This window comes from Stegodyphus dumicola, chromosome 9, assembly GCF_044657685.1.
Source record: "Stegodyphus dumicola isolate Sdum_Otavi_A_Nest chromosome 9, ASM4465768v1".
In the NCBI taxonomy this organism is placed as follows: domain Eukaryota; kingdom Metazoa; phylum Arthropoda; class Arachnida; order Araneae; family Eresidae; genus Stegodyphus; species Stegodyphus dumicola.
The window spans coordinates 180104482-180125624 of NC_140776.1; the positions used below are offsets into that span (position 1 = coordinate 180104482).

Genomic DNA, 21143 nt, shown 5'->3' on the forward strand with positions numbered 1-21143 from the left:
TGTGAAACATTGAGTTATACTTTTTTTAATTTAAACATTTGTAAAACATTTTAAAAAGTCATAACAAATAAACTATGCAGTTGAGGCAATTTTATTACATTGAAACAGAACTGTACCTAGATATTTTTTAACTCGAGGCAAAAAGGTAAATATGCACTCCTACATGGAAATGAATTAACTATATTTATTTGTACAATATCATATTCATCAGAGGCAAAAACTGTAAATCATAATATTCTAACCATAATAAAATTTTTAATCACAGCTGTTCAAAAAAATGACAGAAGTAATGATTTATAGTTTTTAAATAAAAAACATGTAAAAAATGCCATTCTGCTAAATAACAGTGAAATAATATAAATAGTAATGGAATTAATGTTTAAAAATAAAGCTCTAACTTGATTTTCTATAATATAATTTTTCATGCCATTATTGAAGCTAAATCGTCAGTATTTTTTTATTAATTTAATTTAAAAAAACTCATAAATAAATAAATTTATGAGTTTTTTAAGACTCTTATTTGATTACTCAATTTATAATAATTACTTTACTCAATTTTTAATAACCCTGTTTTAAAGTTTTTTTGAATAAATGATCTTATGTAATTTTTTAGCTTCATAAGTTTGTTGAAGTTTCTGTCAACCTTATTAATAATATCTTGCCAATTTTAAAGTGTTTGTAATGCATTTTGCAAACTTCAGTATATACTACTCAACTAAGCTGCATTAAAAAGATTTAAACTTGAAGGAGCTTTATTGTCCAAGTCTATTCTCCATAAAACCTGGACCAGTTATACATTTCTAATGAAATTTGTGAAGCAGTTATATCATTTGGATATTTGAATGTTGTTAATCTGCTGCTTTTAAATTATTTAAATGTTGTTATTAGCTTCTTACCAGTTAGAAAATGAAAATCAAAAGACATCTTGTTTAATTTTTCACAGTTCCATTTTGTTTGTTAGCTTAAAACATGTATTCCGTCTTTTATTTCTACAGTGAAAAATTGTTTTCTGAAAAATAAAATTCCTTATTAATTGACTCTTGGTTGTTTGACATATTAACCTTTTTTTTTTTTTTTTTTTTTTGTTGTTGTTGTTGTTGTTGTTGTTACACTGCAAGTGCTGTTAATGTATTCATTTTTAAAGCTAAATTTCCACATTAATTACAAATATTTTCCTCTGGTCTGTTATAAATAAAATGATTATTCCTCTGCTATGATTGCTTGTTTGGTTCAATAAAACGATGTCTTCATGGAGGATTTTCTATGGCAAACTTTATTTACTGTACATGTAGAGAAAACTATGAAAGCTTGCCCAACAGAATTTGAACACATGATCAAAACTGCAGCTTTATGTGCAGGCACAATAACAGTTTTTGATTGTGAAGTTTTCCTTTTCTTGTAGTATTAAATTTGAGGTAGATAACATATATAAAGATTTTTACTATTCTGTTTCAAGATGCTATTATTTTCAGCTCACTGCAAAGATTTATCATTTGGCGCCTTATGTAAATCTGGTGCATTAATATATGTTCTGAGCAATAATATCTAGCAAAAATTATATAAAATACGAGATACTGATTTTTATATCCCACTTTAAAAGTTAAATAATTTAAAATCATTAATTAAATAATTTTTTTATTTTTCTGGTTAGCTGAGGCAAAGCTGGTAAAGGCTATCTGCTTAAGGGAAAGAATAGCTCCATATAGAACTTTCATAGTGAAACTGCCTCATATTCACATTGGAAAAAACATAAAAGCACCCATGCAGTCATCTATTTGCTGGAATATGAGTACAAATTAAACTACCAGTGTTCTTATCCACTTGTCTACTGGTGGAAAAATACTTCTTTGATCACAATTATTATTTAAGAACCTAAGTTATTACTGACTCCTTCTATAATTTAAAACTAGTTTCTTTAGAATTAGCCTGCATAGTTTGGCCTAATTCTTCCACCTCCATTAAAAATCAAAATTTAGACATTTTTAAAAATGTCTTTGATTTTAAACAAATCATTTTATGAACAATTAAAAAACTCAGAAAAGGAGAAGACATATCTCACCTTATGTCTCACATTCTTGTCTTAACAGAAAATGAAACTATGGTCTCAATTCATTCATTCCATCTAGCAACAATTGTAACTATGCAAGGAGCCATTGCAAATGAAATCAGTTGCACATTTCTGAGAGAAACTAAATGCAGATACAACAGAACAAAAACTCAAATGGAAAATGGAGAAAGAGATTGATAATACAGTACATTTTATTTTTGGACATCATAGTTAAATCTCCAGATGCCATTTTCACAAACTTCGTAGTTTTAAACTTACAAAAATAAATTTAGTTCTTAGAAAAGCTTATTTTGTGTTTATGGCAAAATAAGAGCTACGTTTTAGGTAAAAGGGAAACAATATGAAACTACTGATGTTGGTAGCTTGGCTATATTTAGACTATGCACCTCATTACCACAAATGTAAATCAGCTTTACTATGGTAATTCCAAAAGTAAGTGTTTGGAAACAGTGTACAGTGTATACAACACTGTGAAATTAAAACACATTTGGAGAGCAAATTAATCCCACTTATTCTCCTCTTAATTCAGCTGGATTGTTTCTAACACAAAATTCTTCTTAATTCATTTTCTAGAAATTTATGGAACTCCTACAATAAAAATATGATTTAAAGAAATTTGATTGCCATAAAGTAATAAAATAGGTCTTTTAATTCATATTTAAGTAATATTGCTGCTTATTATTTTAACACAAGGCTGTGTCAAAATGTAAACTGAGTTGCACTATCCTGACTTTTAAGTTGTCATAAATAGTGCTTATAAAGTTTTATTCCTTAAATTTTTTATAAAATAAATCTTTCTCACGTGTTTCAAAGTTAGCAATCACAATTCCTTTTTTAAAAAGTAAAAAAGTCTTATTTTCCTGAGCTAATTTGGTGCCCTTTCTAATTATTCACCTGAAGTAAATGCCTCACCTTTATCCTGGCCCTGCTCTGAGGTGAATTCAATAATGTTTTTATATGTTTCACAAAATTCATTGTATCTGCTTTTGTTGGTGCTGCAGGCATTTGTAAATCATAATAAGATTTATATTGGGGAAGACAGATACTGTCTTTATTTCCCACTAATCTCTGGGATCTCTGCTATCATATTACTGATACTGTGGACTTTATCAGTTATCATGTACTAGCATGCTTGTTAAAACAAATTATTGCATAAATATTGTGCTTGTCTCAAGTTCAATTGCGCTAGCCACCAGCTGACAACACATTGTTTTGCAATAGTTGTACGCACTACCAGCTGACAACACACTATTTTTATCATCTGTTCTGTGAAGTTTGAGTTCTTGTAGTAGCTTCTGTGTTTTAATAAGTAAGTTGTGTTAATACAGTTAATTGTTTAGCAATGTGGTATCATAACTCATAGGACCAGCACTTAGCCACATCCAAAATTCGTACAATATCAACTATATATCAGCGAAAATGGGCACATGCACATTTATATATACACTACTCTTTTGCAAAAAAAAAAAAAAAAAAAAAAAAATCGAAGCACAGAGAAGGACTTTTGTGATCTTGACGAAATTTGGTGTGCAAAAACATCTTGATCAAACATGCAAATGATCACAGTTTCAAGGCAAATGAACAGGAATTGAGATCATAGCCTTGATAGCCTCATAATAGCCTTGTGTTATTAAGAAGAATTTTGTGTGCATTTCTAGTGCACAATTCGAAAGTATAAAACCAGTAAGAGAGGCAGAAAATTTATCTTTTTTTGTTGCTGCCATTGTAATTTCATAAAGAAGCAACTAAAGATGCCATTACGATAATATCAAAGACCTTACAGACAACTAAACAACTTTGAACGTGGTCTCATATTAGGGTTGTGTGAAGATGGTTGGTCATACTGAGCAATAGGCCGCCACCTGCAGCGTACAGACATTGCTGTGTAAAGATGTTGGCAGCAATAGTTGCTACAAGGTAATTGCCAACGAAATGAAGGCTTTGGAAGGCCAAGGAGCACAAATGTGAGGCAAGATAGGATGATTGTTCGCCAGGCCCAAACCATCCCTATGGTATCATTGTTGACTATTCAACACACTACAGCCATGTGTATACATCCTGCTGTACCATCCACCATCTCACGGCGCTTGTCCGAGGCGGCGCACAGAGCCTTTAAGAAATTTGCCTTTTACCACACAACATCAGTGAAGTCATTTTCCATCAGACTGGCACTGTATAGTGTTAGGCGATGAATCCCGCTTCACTCTTGAAGCAGATGACCACCGTATTAGTGTCTGCAGAGGATGGGCCCAGCAGTCCAAATCAGCCTTTATTTTACGAAGGCATACAGCCATAACTCCTGGTGTGATGGTGTGGGGCGCTATTTTTTATGACAGCAGGTCATCTTTAGTCATCCTCTGTACATCTTTAAATGCTCAATGATATGTTGATACCATCCTGCGGCCAGTTGCATTACCTTTCATGGCACATCATCCTGGGGAAATTTTCCAACAAGATAATGTCAGGCCACATACCGCTCACATATCTCTGGACTGTCTCTGTGTGGTTGATACTCTTCCTTGGCCAGCAAGGTCACCAGACCTTTCACCAATCGAGCATGTCTGGGACATAGTATGCCGTCAGATTGGGCACCACAAAATATAGCAGATATGTAGCGATAACTGATGAATGCCTGGCAGAATGTGTCACAGGATGACATTAGGAACCTCTACCACTTCTTGCCTCGACAAATTCAAGCATGCATTGCCACCAAGGGCGGTTCGACCAACTTCTAATTTGAACACTCAATGGCTGATTGTGAGCCGTGAACAGGTATTATGACCTTGATTTTTTAATTATTTTATTATCTGTGTATGAGTTATACACATATTCAATTTCATCAAAAACAACCACTTCGTTCATGGTGCTTCGATTTTTTTTGTAAAAGAGTGTGTATATATATGTTAAGAAATTAGTCAAGTATTGCAATTGTCAATGATATGAAGAAAAAAATAGAGTAATACCTCACCTCAAATAGAAATTTTTAATATTAATTCCACGGCGAACTGGAAATGAAAGATTTGTAAAATAAGAACTGCTCTACTGTTTTGCAGCAACCTTTAAAGACCTGGATCGAGAACTGAAACTGTTCTCGAGAAATGTTTTCCCAATACTGCATGCATAATGTTATTTTTCTTTATTTTCTAAAAATGTCAATATATTAAGGTATATTATTTACAATTTATATATTGATATTATTATTGACTGTGTTATAGTGAGAGTGTCTATTTAAGATTAATATTATTGTAACTCGAATTCTGGATGCGAGTTCTTCAAACAAATTAAGCAATTATTTAAAATATTTTTTCTATCTGGAATGTCTTGTGTTCAAGGTGCCCAGCTTCAAGCCTTTTCAGATGGGGGGGGGGGAATATATGTAATAATAAAATTCCATAGTCAAGAATACACTTAAATTTCTAACTGTATGTTCTTTTCATTTTTAATGGTGACGTTCTCTTATTTGAAAGTACGTGGAATTAAATCCACAGCCCTGTAGTCAAGTTGTTTTTCCTGCCTTTTCTACACGTACAGTTTTAGAATGTTCTGGAAATATTTAAAGCGAACCGGATTAACTGACGAGGCTGACGTCATTTCTTGGAAGCTCCGCCTTTCCAAAGGCTATAAAAGAATATCGGGGGCTTTTTCTTAAATGTCACGATGCAGTAAACTTCATATAAAAAGTTATTAGTAATTCTTTTTGTTTACTCCGGATATCTGATTTTGTAACTGCTATTTCTCCTGAATAATAATAAATAGATCCTGTTTTTTTTTTTTTTTTTTAACTTATCGTCTGATAATTTAAGCTTTAAGCTACGACTAAAGCTGGTACATCACATATATATATTTATATAAAAGAGAGAAAGAGGAGTTTATTTCTTTTTCAACATAGTAAAATTTGGTGTTGTTTGCATAGTGTATTTGTTAGAAATACTTGAAATGTTTCATAGAATATGAATAACTCTATATACAGAAAATAATTTAATGTCACTTTTTCTGTATAAATTAAATGTTATTGTGAAAATCATGTTGATAAAATTTTAATCAGATTTTAAAGGATGACAAGGCTGCTCAGTATGTATCAGGAATAGCATTTCATTGGTACCTTGAAAAACTGTCACCTCACAAGATGTTAGATATTACCCATGCGAAATTCCCCAATATGTTCTACTTGGCTTCTGAAGCTTGCACAGGGTATAGTTTTCTTGAATTTCCGAAAGTATCCCTTGGAGACTGGAAAAGAGCTGAACGATATGCCTATGATATTATTCAAGTAAGATTTAATACTATGTCATTCTTTAATTTAAGTTATAATTATGATAGTTTTAATAAATGTATTTTATAGTCAGTACCCTATTTATATATGTTTAGGCTGCACTTTTTAATTCCAGATTTTTTTATCAAATATGGCTAATTCTATTTTTTTAATAAATTGCTTTAGAATTATTCATTCTCATTATTCATTCTATCATTATCTGTATGTACCTGAGAACTATAACAAAAACTGTAATCCGTGTCTTCATGTGAAACTTAAAATTGGTACTTTTGTTTTTCATTTGTAATTTCATCATCATTATTATCAGTGTCACTTGAATCATCAATCTCAGATGATGCAAGATACACTGCATTTTTAATAGTGTCACTTGAATCTTCAATCTCAGATGATGCAAGGTACACTGCATTGTTATTAGTGTCACTTGAATCCTCAGTCTCAGATGATGCAAGATACATTATGTTAGAAATAAGTGTGACTTTTGAAATTTTAGTACTATTTTTTCGACTATTAATTCCTTCAAACCATAGTCCATTTGCACATTAAAAATGGGAAGTTTTTTTTTTAAATTATTATTATTATTATTATTATTATTATTATTAGACACTCGGTCAGATCTCCAGTAATGGTACAGATGTTGCAGCTGAGTCTTAAAAAGATGATTGATGGATACATCAAATGTGTGAATCATTTTCTAGTGGTTCCTTCTGATATCACAATCATGTTACTTTTTTCCTCCTCCATCTTCTCTTTCACATTTTAGGTGAACCAAGCTGGACTAACAATATAACAGTGCACTTGGATATTGAAACCAAAGAGATTTCAGTCTGTAGAATTCTTCTGTTATCCAGTTTTGAACTTAACTTTCTATCAGCATTCAGGGTGGTAGTTTTTCTTTTGACAAGGTAATTGCACTTAAAAAGGAAGTAAAGTGGCAGCTTAATGCTGTCAGTGATATACAGCATTACAATATATATATTGTTTGTTTAAGCATATAATTTTAGAAATGGAATTGGTTTATATATGTATGCAGCTCATGATTATTTGTGCTCGGTATGCATTAATAAAAGTTTCCATAGTTAAAATTGATTTAAATTGTTAAATAACATGATATGCATCATTAAAATCACAATGCTGCACTGAAAACAGCAAAATGTTGTCAATTTACATGTAACTAAATGCATCAAAACTGTATTTTGTGTAAATGCATCAAATCCGTGTAAATTTCATAATTAATATCATGCATACATATATATATGAAATTTAAATTTAAGACATACAGGATTTGAGCATGTTTTAAAATGACAAAGCTTTGATAAACAGTTAAAATATATACTGCAGGTACAAATCTGGATTTATGTCAGACCCTCTTTTATACCTAAAGTGTATACAATATGTATTGTGTCCTGAAAAATGAATTAATGAATTTGATAGTTCTATTCAGGGTTATCTGCAGGTCATATTACAGTACAAAGTCTTTAATCCGGACAAGTCGGGACTTCGGCGATTCCGGATTAGGGGTTTTTTCGGATTATAGATAATCAGTTTAAATCGGGTAAGATGGCATGCAGAAATTATAAAATTAAAAATATGAAACCATAATTTATAAAATAAAGAACAATTCTGATCTAAAGGGTATCAAAATTTATATATATATAAAAAAAAAAAAAAAAAAAAAAAAAGCTTAAAATTTATTTGTTTACTTTATTAAACATTTCTTTCAATGTAAGTTGTTTAAGTTGCTTCGTTTTTTGTGCTAATACTTTCTCTTTAATTCTATAAACAGACATAATTTCTTGTTCAGTTCCACTGTTCAAGTCCTGTAATTGCTGTGTCGAGAATACTGACTAACTTGTCAATTGAAATTTTTTCGTTTTCAATAACCTCTCTGTATCGAAAGCGGTACATTAAAACATGCTTTCGCTTTGTAGATCCTTTGACAGCTCCAGAATTGGAAACTCTTTTTGACATAATCGAAAGTTCAAACTTACTTTTTATAAAATTGCTCTAACATTCTGAAAAAAATAATAAGCCAGATCCAATTAGAAGATTAAGGAACAACGCAATCTGCTACATGAACTGAAATAGATAATTAGATAATTTTAGACTAGCTTATACCGTCCATTATACATTAAACATGCATGCGTAAACACACGCAGAAAGTTTGTAGCTTTGAGGTCTGGATTATAGATCATTCCGGATTATGGACATCCGGATTAAAGACTTTGTACTGTATAATGAGACATGATAACACATAATTATATAATTATTAATAACATACAAAATTCCTTTATTATACTTTTTATTCTTTATGAAAACAATGTTTAAATGTCATACATCGCTTATTAAATGAATGTCTTTAGTTTCAAAAAGCAAATCTTAGTGTGAAAATCTGAATGTTTTTGCACATGCTTCATTGTTACAGGTTTTATCATGTGTCTTTCCTATATATATACAGTGGATGGACAAAAATATGGAAACACCTTGTGAAATGCATGTTTGAAAAAAAAGATTGATTTTAATGAAATATGTAGGTGGCGCTGGCATTTTTGACTACTGACGCCATCTATACAACTTCGTAAATGTGCTAAACAGTTCAGTTGTTGTCGGAGTACTGTTATGTGAGGTTGTCATTGCATTATGTCAGAGTTAACAGACTTCGAACGTGGGCAAATTGTTGGAGCACGTATGGTAGGTGCTTCCGTAAGCAAGGTAGCCGAGGCGTTTAGTGTTTCAAGAGGTACGGTATCGAAGATTTATTCCGCATATTTGAAAAGCGGAAAAACATCTGCTAAATCACAGCGCGGACGAAAGTGTGTCGTGAGTGACCGTGACAGACGATCATTAAGGGCAATTGTGACGAAAAATAAGAAGACCACAGCTGCAAAAGTTACTGCTGAAATGAATGTTGTGTTACCGAACCCTGCGAGTACCAAAACAATTAGAAGGGAGCTTCATAAACAGGGAATTGCTGGCCGTGCTGCAATTAAGAAGCCACTCATCAGTGATGCTAATGCCCATAACAGGAGAAGGTGGTGGTGTTTAAGTCATAAAGCCTGGACTATAGAGCAGTGGAAGCGAGTAATATGGTCTGACAAGTCTTCTTTCACATTGTTTCCCACTTCTGGCCGAGTTTACGTCTGGAGAACGCCATCTCAAGCCTATAATACAGACTGCTTGTTGCCAAGAGTGAGTGGCGGGGGTTCTGTTATGGTTTGGGCAGCCATATCGTGGTTTTCTGCTAGCACCATGATAACTGTGTCAGGGCACATGACTGCCAAGGAAGGAAGGAGAATTCAAACGCGGTGACTCAGTGCAGCTCCTCTGAGCGGGGTCAAATGGCAGTGCTTTACTGCAAACTTGTACTGTCTTGGCTTGTTCGAAAGGAAACTTTAAACTATGTCGGGTGTTAATGGATAATGGAAGTGAAAGATCTTGGATAACAAAATCTTCGGCAGATGCCCTTAGCCTTAAAACTATTCGAAAGGAAAGATTGTCAGTTTATGCCTTTGGGTCCACGAAAGCCATAAATAAAACCTACAGTGTAGTAAAATTAACATTGAGAAATAGGAACGATCCTAAGAAATATATTGAGATAGAAGCATTAGTTACTGAAATGATTACTGCCACACCCATTGCATTTCCCAATATAAATATTCAAAATATTTTTGAGCAAAAGGTTTAAATTTAGCTGAGGCATGCATGGATTCAGATGAAGGTATTCACATTTTAATAGGAGCAGATTATTTTTGGGACGTCATTAAAGAGTCAGAAACAGAAAAAATAACCAAAACGCTAAACTGCATACAAACTATTTTTGGCCTTACACTCCAGGGCATACAAAATACTTCTGAGGATGAAATTTGGGGAACATAGTATCGACAAATTTTTGCGTTGGCACTGATATGCAGATGCTATGGAATTTAGAATCGTTGGGAATTACAGATTCTTATAAGTTATCAATTGCAGATGAGAATTTGATAAAACAATTTAAAGATAAATTTAGGTTTGTAGATGGAAGATACGAAACTTGTTTGTTATGGAGAATAAAGCCAACACATTTAAAAAATAACTTTTGTCTTGCTAAAAAAAGACTTGAGGACTTAAAAAACAATTTCGAAAATAATGAATGGTTGGCGAATGAATACAAGGACATAATTAAAGTTCAACAAAGTAAAGGAATAATTGAAGAATGTTCTAGGAATGCGAAGGAATATTTCATGCCACATAGGGCAGTTGTGAGAATTGATAAGGATACTACTAAAGTTCGCGTGGTTTTCAATTGTAGTTCGAAAGCGAAACTAAATCTCTCTTTGAATGATTATTTAGCGACTGGGCCGAATTTGAATCCCAATGTACTAGATGTTATTTTAAATTTTAGGAAATTCAAAATTGCATTTTGTGCTGATATAGAGAAGGCATTTTTGATGATTGGAATTTCAGAGGAGGATAGGAAATTTTTTTAATTCTTGTGGTTATCAGAAAATGCAAATGAAGACTACAAAATAATGCGTATGACACGTTTGCCATTTGGTTGTAAGTCATCGCCATTTATTTTAAGTGCAACAATAAAAAAGCACTTAAAGCAGTACAGGAATAATAAACCCGAATGTGTTGAAATGTTGAACTCTTCACTGTATGTAGATGATTTATATTTTGGGGGAAATAGTGTTGAAGAGGCATTTAAGCTGTCTTCTGAAGCTGTGTCGATTTTAAAGGATGCAAGTATGATTTTGCAAAAATTAAAAACTAATTCTGAGAAACTGAGGTCATTATGGATGCAGAATGGACTTAGCAATGATACTTGTACTTCTGATTGTCAGTTGAAGGTTTTAGGCTTGAACTGGAACCCAGTAAATGATAAATTTTCTTTAGATATAGCAAGATTAATGGATAGTTTAAAGAGTTTGAAGAGCACAAAGCGTTATGTCTTGCATGTTGCAGCAATGATTTTTGATCCAATTGGTTTTGCAGCTCCATTTGTAGTTAGGATTAAGTGTTTGCTACAGGAAATTTGGGAACGTGGTATTGGTTGGGATGAGAAATTGCCAGATGACCTTAAAATCAAGTGGACTAGCTGGTGTTCTGAGGTTAAATATCTGAAGGATATTTCAGTTCCGAGAAATTTATGTGTGTGTTGTGATAACTTAAATTCAAAAATGGAAATATATGTATTTTGCGATGCGTCTCCTATAGCTTATGGTGCTGTAGCGTATTGTCGTTACTTAAATGATAAGGGTGACATTTCCATGTCGTTTGTCATGTCGAAAAGCAGAGTAGCTCCTTTGAAGAAATTGACGTTGCCACGATTGGAACTAATGGCAGCGGTCATAGGAGCTAGGATAGGAAAGTATCTGGGAGAGGTTTTTAAGGATCTTATTGATAAATTTGTGTATTGGACTGATTCCTTAATTGTCTTGTTTTGGATAAAGGGTTCTGCGAAGCATTGGAAACAGTTTGTCGGTAATAGAGTGGTTGAAGTGCAGGAAACATCAGATCCCAAGACTTGGAATCATTGCAGTGGAAGGGAAAATCCTGCTGATTTAGTTAGTAGGGGTGTGCCAGCTCAATGTTTGTTGGAATGTGATCGTTGCTGGTGTGGTCCATAGTGGCTAAAGATAATTTTTTCCCTAAGCATCCACTGAAGGATATCCCACTGGAAGTAGTAGAAACTGAGAGAAAGGGATGCGTTGTGTGATTAAGAATTTTGTGATTGATGAACTGCTTCATAAATATTCTTCTTGGACAAAACTTTTACGAGTTATAGCTTGGTGTCTCAGATTTATTGCCAATGTGAAACAGTCATCAATAACAAGGACAAAATTTAATTTTCTCCAGACTAGAGAGCTAGCCGTAGCACATTCTTGGGTAATCAAGTCTGTGCAAATGCAAGAATTTAGTGAAGAAATCGATCATTTGAAAAAGAGAAAACTAGTGAGTTCCTGCAGTAAACTCAATATGTTGAATCCATTCTTAGACGACGAAGGTATTCTAAGAGTGGGAGGACGACTAAGAAATGCTAGCATCACACAGAATGTAAAATATCCAGTCATTCTGCCTAAATCAGACTATTTTACAGAACTGACAATACGATATTATCACTATAAATATCTTCACGGAGGAGCACAAATGCTCCATTCAGAAATCAAGCAGAGATACTGGATTATTAATGCACGAACAGCCATTCGCAAGATCATTCGTAAATGTGTAACATGCTGTCGGCACAGAAGTGAGCTGTCATATCAAGCAATGGGCGATCTTCCAGCATCCAGAGTGAGTCCTGCAAGAGCTTTTTCGAAATGTGGTGTGGATTTTTCGAGTCCTTTCCAAGTTAAACTGAGGAAAGGGCGCGGTGTTCGGACAGTGAAGATCTACGTTTGTGTTTTCGTATGTTTTAGTACTAAGGCAGTGCATTTAGAACAAGTTGGAGACATGACGACAGATTCCTTCACAGCAGTTCTAAAACGATTCATTGCTAGACGTGGAAGACCGGAGGAAATGTATAGTGATTGCGGCACTAATTTTATAGGTGCCAACAGACAACTGAAATCATATCGCTCTGACCAAAAGGTAGCTAGATACTTAATAGAGGAAGAAATTAAGTGGAATTTCAATCCGCCTTCTGCGCTGCACTTTGGTGGACTATGGGAAGCCGCGGTAAAGGCTATGAAATATCATATGAGAAGAGCAATTGGTTCTCAAGTTCTAACTTTTGAAGAATTTGCTACTTATCTAGCAGAAGTTGAGGCATGTCTGAACTCAAGACCATTAGTAGAGATTTCATGTGATCCAGATGATTGTTCCGTGATTACACCGGGTCATTTTTTAATAGGAACATCATTAAAGGCTATTCCGGAAACAAATGTGTGCAACAAGACACTAACACTTCGCAATCATTGGAAACTAGTTCAGCAAATGTCACAGTCCTTCTGGAGCAAATGGTCTAAGGACTATTTCACTCAACTGCAAGTTCGCACAAAATGGCATCATGCTTCAGCAAATATTAAAGTAAACGACTTAGTAATCATTAAGGATGATAACACACCTTCCTTAAAATGGAAACTCGGACGTATCACCAAAATTTACCCAGGTAATGATTACAGAGTGCGTGTTGTAACGGTAAAAACTGCTCATGGTGAATTCAAGAGACCCATTCACAAACTATGTGTGTTACCAAAGGACAGTTAAGTATCGTGAAAAATTTTGAACTTGAACTTGATATTCATCTATATTCATTTGAATTCTCTAAGTTTTAATGTTATTGTACATATTTATGTTATTAATTTTGTGTAATTCATTGTTTATAGTTATATGTTAATTTAGGCTTAGTATTACTCATTTATAAGCAAGAACTATTTAATCTAGAAATGATATGTTTACTAAGAATAATTTTAAGTAATAATTTCATGTAAGGGGTAGTTTGATATCCTGAACGGTCATCTGTGGGGAGTATATTGACATATCCCATAGAGGGCGTTGTAGCACCCCTCAACTGTGTGAGAAAAGTTTCGATTTGAGGCAGAGTTTGCGTGGGTTTTGAGAATGTAGTGTGAAAAGCTGTGTTAACGCGTATTTGCTATGTAACTGTACTATGTAATATAATGTAATTAAATGTATTTATTTAAAATGTGGAGGAATTTTGAAGGAGCATACTTCACACATTCCATATTGTTGTTTCTTTAAGAATATTATTTAATGTATATCTGCTTTTCTAAAAACCTGTTTAAATGCTGTATTTTTCCATATATATACAGTGGATGGACAAAAATATGGAAACACCTTGTGAAATGCATGTTTGAAAAGAAAGATTGATTCTAATGAAATATGTAGGTGGCGCTGGCGTTTTTGACTACTGACGCCACCTATACAACTTCGTAAATGTGCTAAACAGTTCAGTTGTTTTCCGAGTACTGTTATGCGAGGTCATCATTGCATTATGTCAGAGTTAACAGACTTCGAACGTCGGCAAATTGTTGGAGCACGTATGGTAGGTGCTTCCGTAAGCAAGGTAGCCGAGGTGTTTAGTGTTTCAAGAGGTACTGTATCGAAGATTTATTCCGCATATTTGAAAAGCGGAAAAACATCATCTGCTAAATCACAGCGCGGACGAAAGTGTGTCCTGAGTGATCGTGACAGACAATCATTAAGGGCAATTGTGACGAAAAATAAGAGGACCACAGCTGCAAAAGTTACTGCTGAAATGAATGTCGTGTTACCGAACCCTGCGAGTACCAAAACAATTAGAAGGGAGCTTCATAAACAGGGAATTGCTGGCCGTGCTGCAATTGAGAAGCCGCTCATCAATGATGCTAATGCCTGTAACAGGAAAAGGTGGTGTTTAAGTCATAAAGCCTGGACTATAGAGCAGTGGAAGCGAGTAATATGGTCTGACGAGTCTTCTTTCACATTGTTTCCCCACTTCTGGCCGAGTTTACGTCTGGAGAACGCCATCTCAAGCCTATAATACAGACTGCTTGTTGCCAAGATTGAAACATGGCGGAAGTTCTGTTATGGTTTGTGCAGCCATATCGTGGTTCTCTGCTAGCCCCATGATAACTGTGTCAGGGCACATGACTGCCAAGACTTATGTGAACATTTTGGCCGATCAAGTTCATCCAAAGGTACAAACTTTGTTCCCCGATGGTGATGGTGTCTTCCAAGACGACAAAGCCCCTGTTCACACAGCTCACATTGTCCAGGACTGGTTTTCTGAGCACGAGGATGAGTTGTCCCATCTCCCCTGGCCACCACAGTCAGCAGACCTGAATATTATCGAACCTTTGTGGTCTACATTGGAACGGAAAGCGCGTTCTCGTTATCCACCGCCAACATCATTATCTGAACTTGCCACCGTTTTGCAGGAAGAATGGTATAATATTCCCTTGGCAAACATACAGGAACTGTATTTATCCATTCCGAGAAGACTGCAAGCTGTTTTGGATGCCAACGGGTTTCCTACACCATATTAAGCAAAGAAACATGTTTTTTTAAAGGTGTTTCCATATTTTTGTCCAACCCTTGTATTTCACCTTTTGTATTGGAAGAATTACAGTATAGTAACAAAATAGTAAAACTAAGTTAAACTGCATAATATAAGAGTTAAAATAATTTAGGCAAAGCAACAACCTCCTATTTGGCATATATTTTAACTAAGATTCTATCAATTTCGAGGCCAACAGCTGCAGGTCCCTCATCACCAGAAGAAAAGAAATTCTGCAAAGAAGGAAGCTGTATTTATATCAAAAGTAAAACAGTAAATTAATGGGGATGTAGGGCCATCTGCCCGTGGTCTTCTCTTCTCTCTTGTTAAATTAATTGCTTCTCTCTTGTTAAATTAATTGCTGTATCTCGTGTTAAATTAATTGCTTCTCTCTTATTAAATTAATTGCTGTATCTCTTGTTAAATTAATTGTTGTATTAGTCTTTCTCTTTTATTTTCCTCTAGTTCACACTGAGCACCACACACAGTTTTATTCACATGCATACATTTTATGATAAATAGCCTAAATAAATATGAAAATTTAGGGTTAAATATTTTTTTATTTATCTGATTATGGCAAAGTAGAGAGCTATATGCCTACGAAGAGGGACGCCTTCATAAATAGCTTCCTAGAGAAAACTGGCTCGTATCATCCACATTATACATAGGAGAAGCCACGAAAACACTCAAGCTGCTAGTCCATTCTTTGGGTTTTTGACTTAGTTCAGAGCTTAGATTGGGTTTTCTCACTGATTGTTGAGCCACTGAAGCTCCAAAAATTAGAACAGAGGCAGGCAGCTGTCTACAAGACACGTGAATCTTACTTATCACAATGTTGTTCATTTTATAGCAGATGCACATAATAGACTGGCTTTAAAGTCATTGCATTTATTTGTATGCATATAGCTTGGAGATATATTCTCAATGGAAGGACACTTCTGTTTCTGTAAGATTCCAAACAAATTATTTATAATTGAAATGAACATTATTAATAGTTATATGGCAAATGGTATCTTTCTGCACTTCCAAAAGTTTACTGATTTTTTTTTTTTTTTTTAAATCGGAGCAGTAATTTGAAGAACTGAATGTTAATTCATTCATTTGCTTTCATTTAATCATTCAAAAGATTAACATTAGGTATATTAACCTCAGGATTATTATTCACAGTAGGAAGGTTAACAGAGTACGTGAGGCTAGGAAACTGTGATTTCATATTTGCCATATTTCATCTAATATTTGTATTTATAAAGAATGAGCCTCTATAGGGCAGAACCATGACAGTGGATTCATAAATGTGGATTCACTAATAACTGTGATATCATGCATATATATAGTTATTAAGTTGTTTCTAATGCTCACTTGTCTGACCTATAGTCAGCCCAAGCCCAGAAAATCCTCGTGGCAAGAAGAGCAAGTTTACTCCTATTGTTGGCAACAGCCTTGAGCACCTTATAGGTGCCAGTGCAATTTAACTCGGTTCCGCCACCAATTTTGATGGAGAGCACCCCCGGGGGGATGGATCTGAGGCTTTCCCACGCCTCTTTCCCTACCATCAACTATCGGGAAGGCTATCGGCTCGCCGCATATTTAGAGTGCCCCCATGTTGCACAGACACTATACATTTACAAACATCCATGCCTTCTCTGAGATTCAAACTCCCGGCCCTTTTGCACGACAGTCAGCGACGCAAACAACTATACCAGTTGGGCAGCACAGTTATCAAGTACTTAGCAAGTTTGAAAGAGGATAAGTTGTGGGCACACAATGAATAGATCATGGTATTTCTAGATTGTCTCAAATATTCATATTTTCTTCCTTGTTATTCTATCATGAATGTAGCATAAACACAAAAACTGGTACGAATGAAAGCTAAGATGGGATATAAAAAATTGCTAATGACAGTGCTTTATGCTATTTTGCATATCTTAGTTTTCAGATAGGACATAGTGGCACTGATCCGTAATTGTTAACAAGGAGGCCATCCAGTTGCACCAACTGAAAAACCTGCTGTTCTCTCACTAATGCAAACTGAATTTCTGATATCACAGTTACTACTAAAATCATATCATAAAAGTTTGGGCTCAATTGCAATTAAACTGAATGTTGGTCGCTTGTATACAAGAAATTTAATCAGGCAGGTTAAAATCCCAAATGTATTGAAGCAAAATCTAAGCTAAGTAACAGTCCATGAATAAATAGATCATATTAGCATCTGATTACCATATAGCAGAAACTCAGCAATTATGTGGAACATCTTTAACTAATACAGCTTGGGATGATTAGTACTTCTAACGACATGTTACATATAGTTTATTCTACACATTTGAGAGTTCTTAAATATATTTGTTTTCAGGTGAAATTTGATTTTAATAGTTTAATTGCATATTTGCCAAGGAATGTAATATTACTTATGACTGTAGCATTACTTTGTGTGTTTTCATTGTACGTCTTGCCTACAAAAAAATTGGATTATTCTATATCTCCCGTTCTACTAGACCGATTGTCGAAATTTAACTTGTGATGTCTCGAAAGCGTGACTTAGGATACATATTATACAGTCAAAAGTCGTTAATTCAGACACCCATAATCTGGAATGATCTATAATCCGGACCTCAAAGCCACAAACTTACTGCGCATGTGTCATGTTTACGCATGCGAGTAAGACCTTTACGGCTGCGAATATGCGTGTGCGCATGCTCAAAATATGTTTGCGCATGTGCGTTTAATGTATAACGGATGGTATAAGCTAAGCTAAAATTATCTAATTCAGTTAATGTTGCAGATTGTGTTGTTCCTTAATCTTCGAATTGGATCCGGCTTATCATTTTTTGCAGGCTGTTAGAGCAATTTTATAAAAGTAAGCTTGAACTTTTGATTATGTCAAATAGAATTTCCGATATATATTTACTAATATGTAAAGGATCTACAAAGCGAAAGTATGTTTCGAAGTCCATTAAACAAAAAGTGGAATTGCTGCAAAAAATGGGTACAGGCATATCCTTTGTTTATCTAACTGTTCTGAAATCTTATCCGTTATCAATTTCACGCTGCTCTGTGGCGGGGGGATGTCGCGGCGTGCGTTGAATTGGAAGTTCATCTGTCAGCACTATCCTTATCTTCAAGGCAGATGTTTTTATTTTATTTGGCTTATAATTCCTTACTAAATGTAGTATTTCCTCTCGATGTACTCCGTCTTTGATATGATTTAAATCAAATTCCTCGTCATTATAATTCGCTTCCGATAGCGAAGAAAGTAAAGTAAACAAATATTAAGTTTTTTTTTTTTTTTTTTTTTTTTTTTTTTTGTAAATTTTGATACCCTTTAGATCATAATTGTTCTTTATTTCATAAATTACGGTTTCATATTTTTAATCTTATAATTTTTGCATGCCATCTTACCAGATTTAAACTCATGATCTATAATCTGGAAAAATCGATAATCCAGAATCGCCGAAGTCCCGACGAGTCCGCATTAACGACTTTTGACTGTATATAGCATTGTTCTAACATAGGTATTTTGACACAAAATCGAACTTTTTCAGAAATGACGTACCAGTTTTTTCCATATTTCGATTCCATGACTCAAATTATGCCAAAGTGCCAAGTTTTGTAAAAATCGCAAGCTCATGTTAATTCAATTTGCTATATATTTATTAATATCTCTTTTTTTATTAAACTTATTTGATTCTTTGAAAATTTAGGTCCATTCCAAATAAAATTCACCCATTGTTTAATGATTTATTTTTAAAATTTGTATTTTGAAATATTTTTTTTAAACATTTTTAATTATAACCTATAAATTACCATCATCTTAAAGAAGATGCATTTCTAAGTATACCTGCAAAAAATTAAGTTTTTTGTTTTTCAAAATTTCCTAAGATAGACGTGAATTTACACTTTGGCACATTTTGAAATTTGGTATATTTCTTATAAGCAATAACACCACATTGCGGTTAACATACTTTGTTAAAATTATTTGAAAATAATGAACGATGACCTATTTTCCACTCGTGTTCAATGAAAAAAAGGAAAGGAAAATATATTGCTATAAATTAAGAAGTTTGCGAAGTGAATTATTCTTGTCGTAAACTGAAAAAAATGTGCCAAGATAATTTTTTTTTAATTTTGCCATAAATTTCTCACCAAAAATTACAAAATTTACTATCTAGGCATAATTTGAGTTGTAGAATCGAAATATGGAAAAAATTGGTGTCTTATTTCAGAAAAAGTTCGATTTTGTGTCAAAATACCTATGTTAGAACAATGCTATATATAAATCTAATATATATTTTAAGTCGCGCTTTTGAGACATGGAAAATGCAAGTTAAATTTCAACAATTGGTCCAGTAGAACGGGAGACATAGAACTGCCCGCCCCCTTCTTTTTTTTTTTTTTTTTTTTTTTTTACAAGTTGTATTAAGATATAGGTTGATGTACTTCACAATACCAATTTTATTTTGCTTTTATTACACAGGCACTGACATGCTGAGTGTATGCTTTATAGTTTTGTATACTCCAAATATATTGTTTTGTATAGTTTGTTTAATGTGCTATAGTTGTAATTTGCTTTAGATATTTTGAGTTTCTTGCAAACCATTTATTAATAAAAGAGACAATTTAAAACCTAATAAATTATGATTTGGTTAATCTTCATTTTTCATATTTTAGGATCTTTTGAATTGGTCCATTGGGTGGATTGATTGGAATTTAGTTTTGGATATGCAAGGAGGTCCAAACTGGGTGAAAAATTTTGTAGATTCTCCTATTATTATAAATTCTTCCACCAAAGAATTCTATAAACAGCCTATGTATTACATTATTGCACATTTTAGGCAAGTACTTAAAAGTTTTTATTGCATGAAAAATTATTATTTATTGCATGAAAAATTATTATAAATGTAAAGTTCATCTTTTGATGAAAATGTTTTACAGCAAATGTTTGCCAAGAGGTTCATATCGTATTGGTTTAGATGTACCCAGAGATGCATATAAAATACAGAAAAATTTCGAAATAGCAGCTTTCCAAACACCACAAGATAAAACTGTTATTATTACTGTTAACAGGTATGTGATTTATTTTAGTTAATAACCATTATTTTCTAACATGTATTTTTATACATGGCATTCAGTGGTAACTAATTGTGCTTAAAACAATTATCTGTGCTTGAATATATCATATTTTCTAAAGGGGCACTAGTTTCATTTTGGAGGGATTATTCTATGTATGAGTAAATTTAGGAAAGCATTGCATAGTTTTTCATTTATTTCAACAAACCCTGTAATATTGTTAAACGTCCCTAATAAGTTGCAGTCTAGGTTTAAAATTGATATGGAAATCTAAAATTTGTTTTGTGGCTGGTTACTTAATAAATAAAAAGCATATTAAGTTTGGACTTTAAATCAAATACAATTGGACAATTTTTGTCGTGTGATAGTCTATTTTTTTTTTTTTAATTTATTTTTTAGAATAAAATAAACTCTAACTATATAGATCAGGATATCGTATAAAATGTTAGGTTTCATAATTTTTACAAAATTGATTTTTCAAATTAAAAAAACTATAACATGAATATTTTCCTTGTTTAAAAGCATTCCTGTAATTGACCAACAATTACAAAAATAAAGACCATGTAATTACTTTTATGTATATGATGTGTAAGACTGTACAGTAAAAGCTTGACTATCTGGCATCCACTTAACCAGAAAGTTCAAATAATTGGACTATTTGAATATTATATACTTTTTTTACCTCTGAAAATCTAAATGAGAGACTTGAAAAGCTATTAATGCACATATAGGATTTTGCCACCAATAATGGATAAACA

General features: G+C 33.4%; 1 protein-coding gene across 1 annotated transcript in view; it reads left to right on the forward strand.

Moving 5' to 3' along the window:
• Nucleotides 1-21143, forward strand: part of LOC118203058 (lysosomal acid glucosylceramidase-like) — a 58314-nt gene that overhangs the window by 34072 nt on the left and 3099 nt on the right. The window contains exons 7-9 of the mRNA XM_085824405.1: nucleotides 6114-6338; nucleotides 19987-20150; nucleotides 20251-20382. Of these exons, the coding sequence (XP_085680531.1) occupies nucleotides 6114-6338; nucleotides 19987-20150; nucleotides 20251-20382 (521 nt within the window). The remainder of the gene's footprint in view (nucleotides 1-6113; nucleotides 6339-19986; nucleotides 20151-20250; nucleotides 20383-21143) is intronic.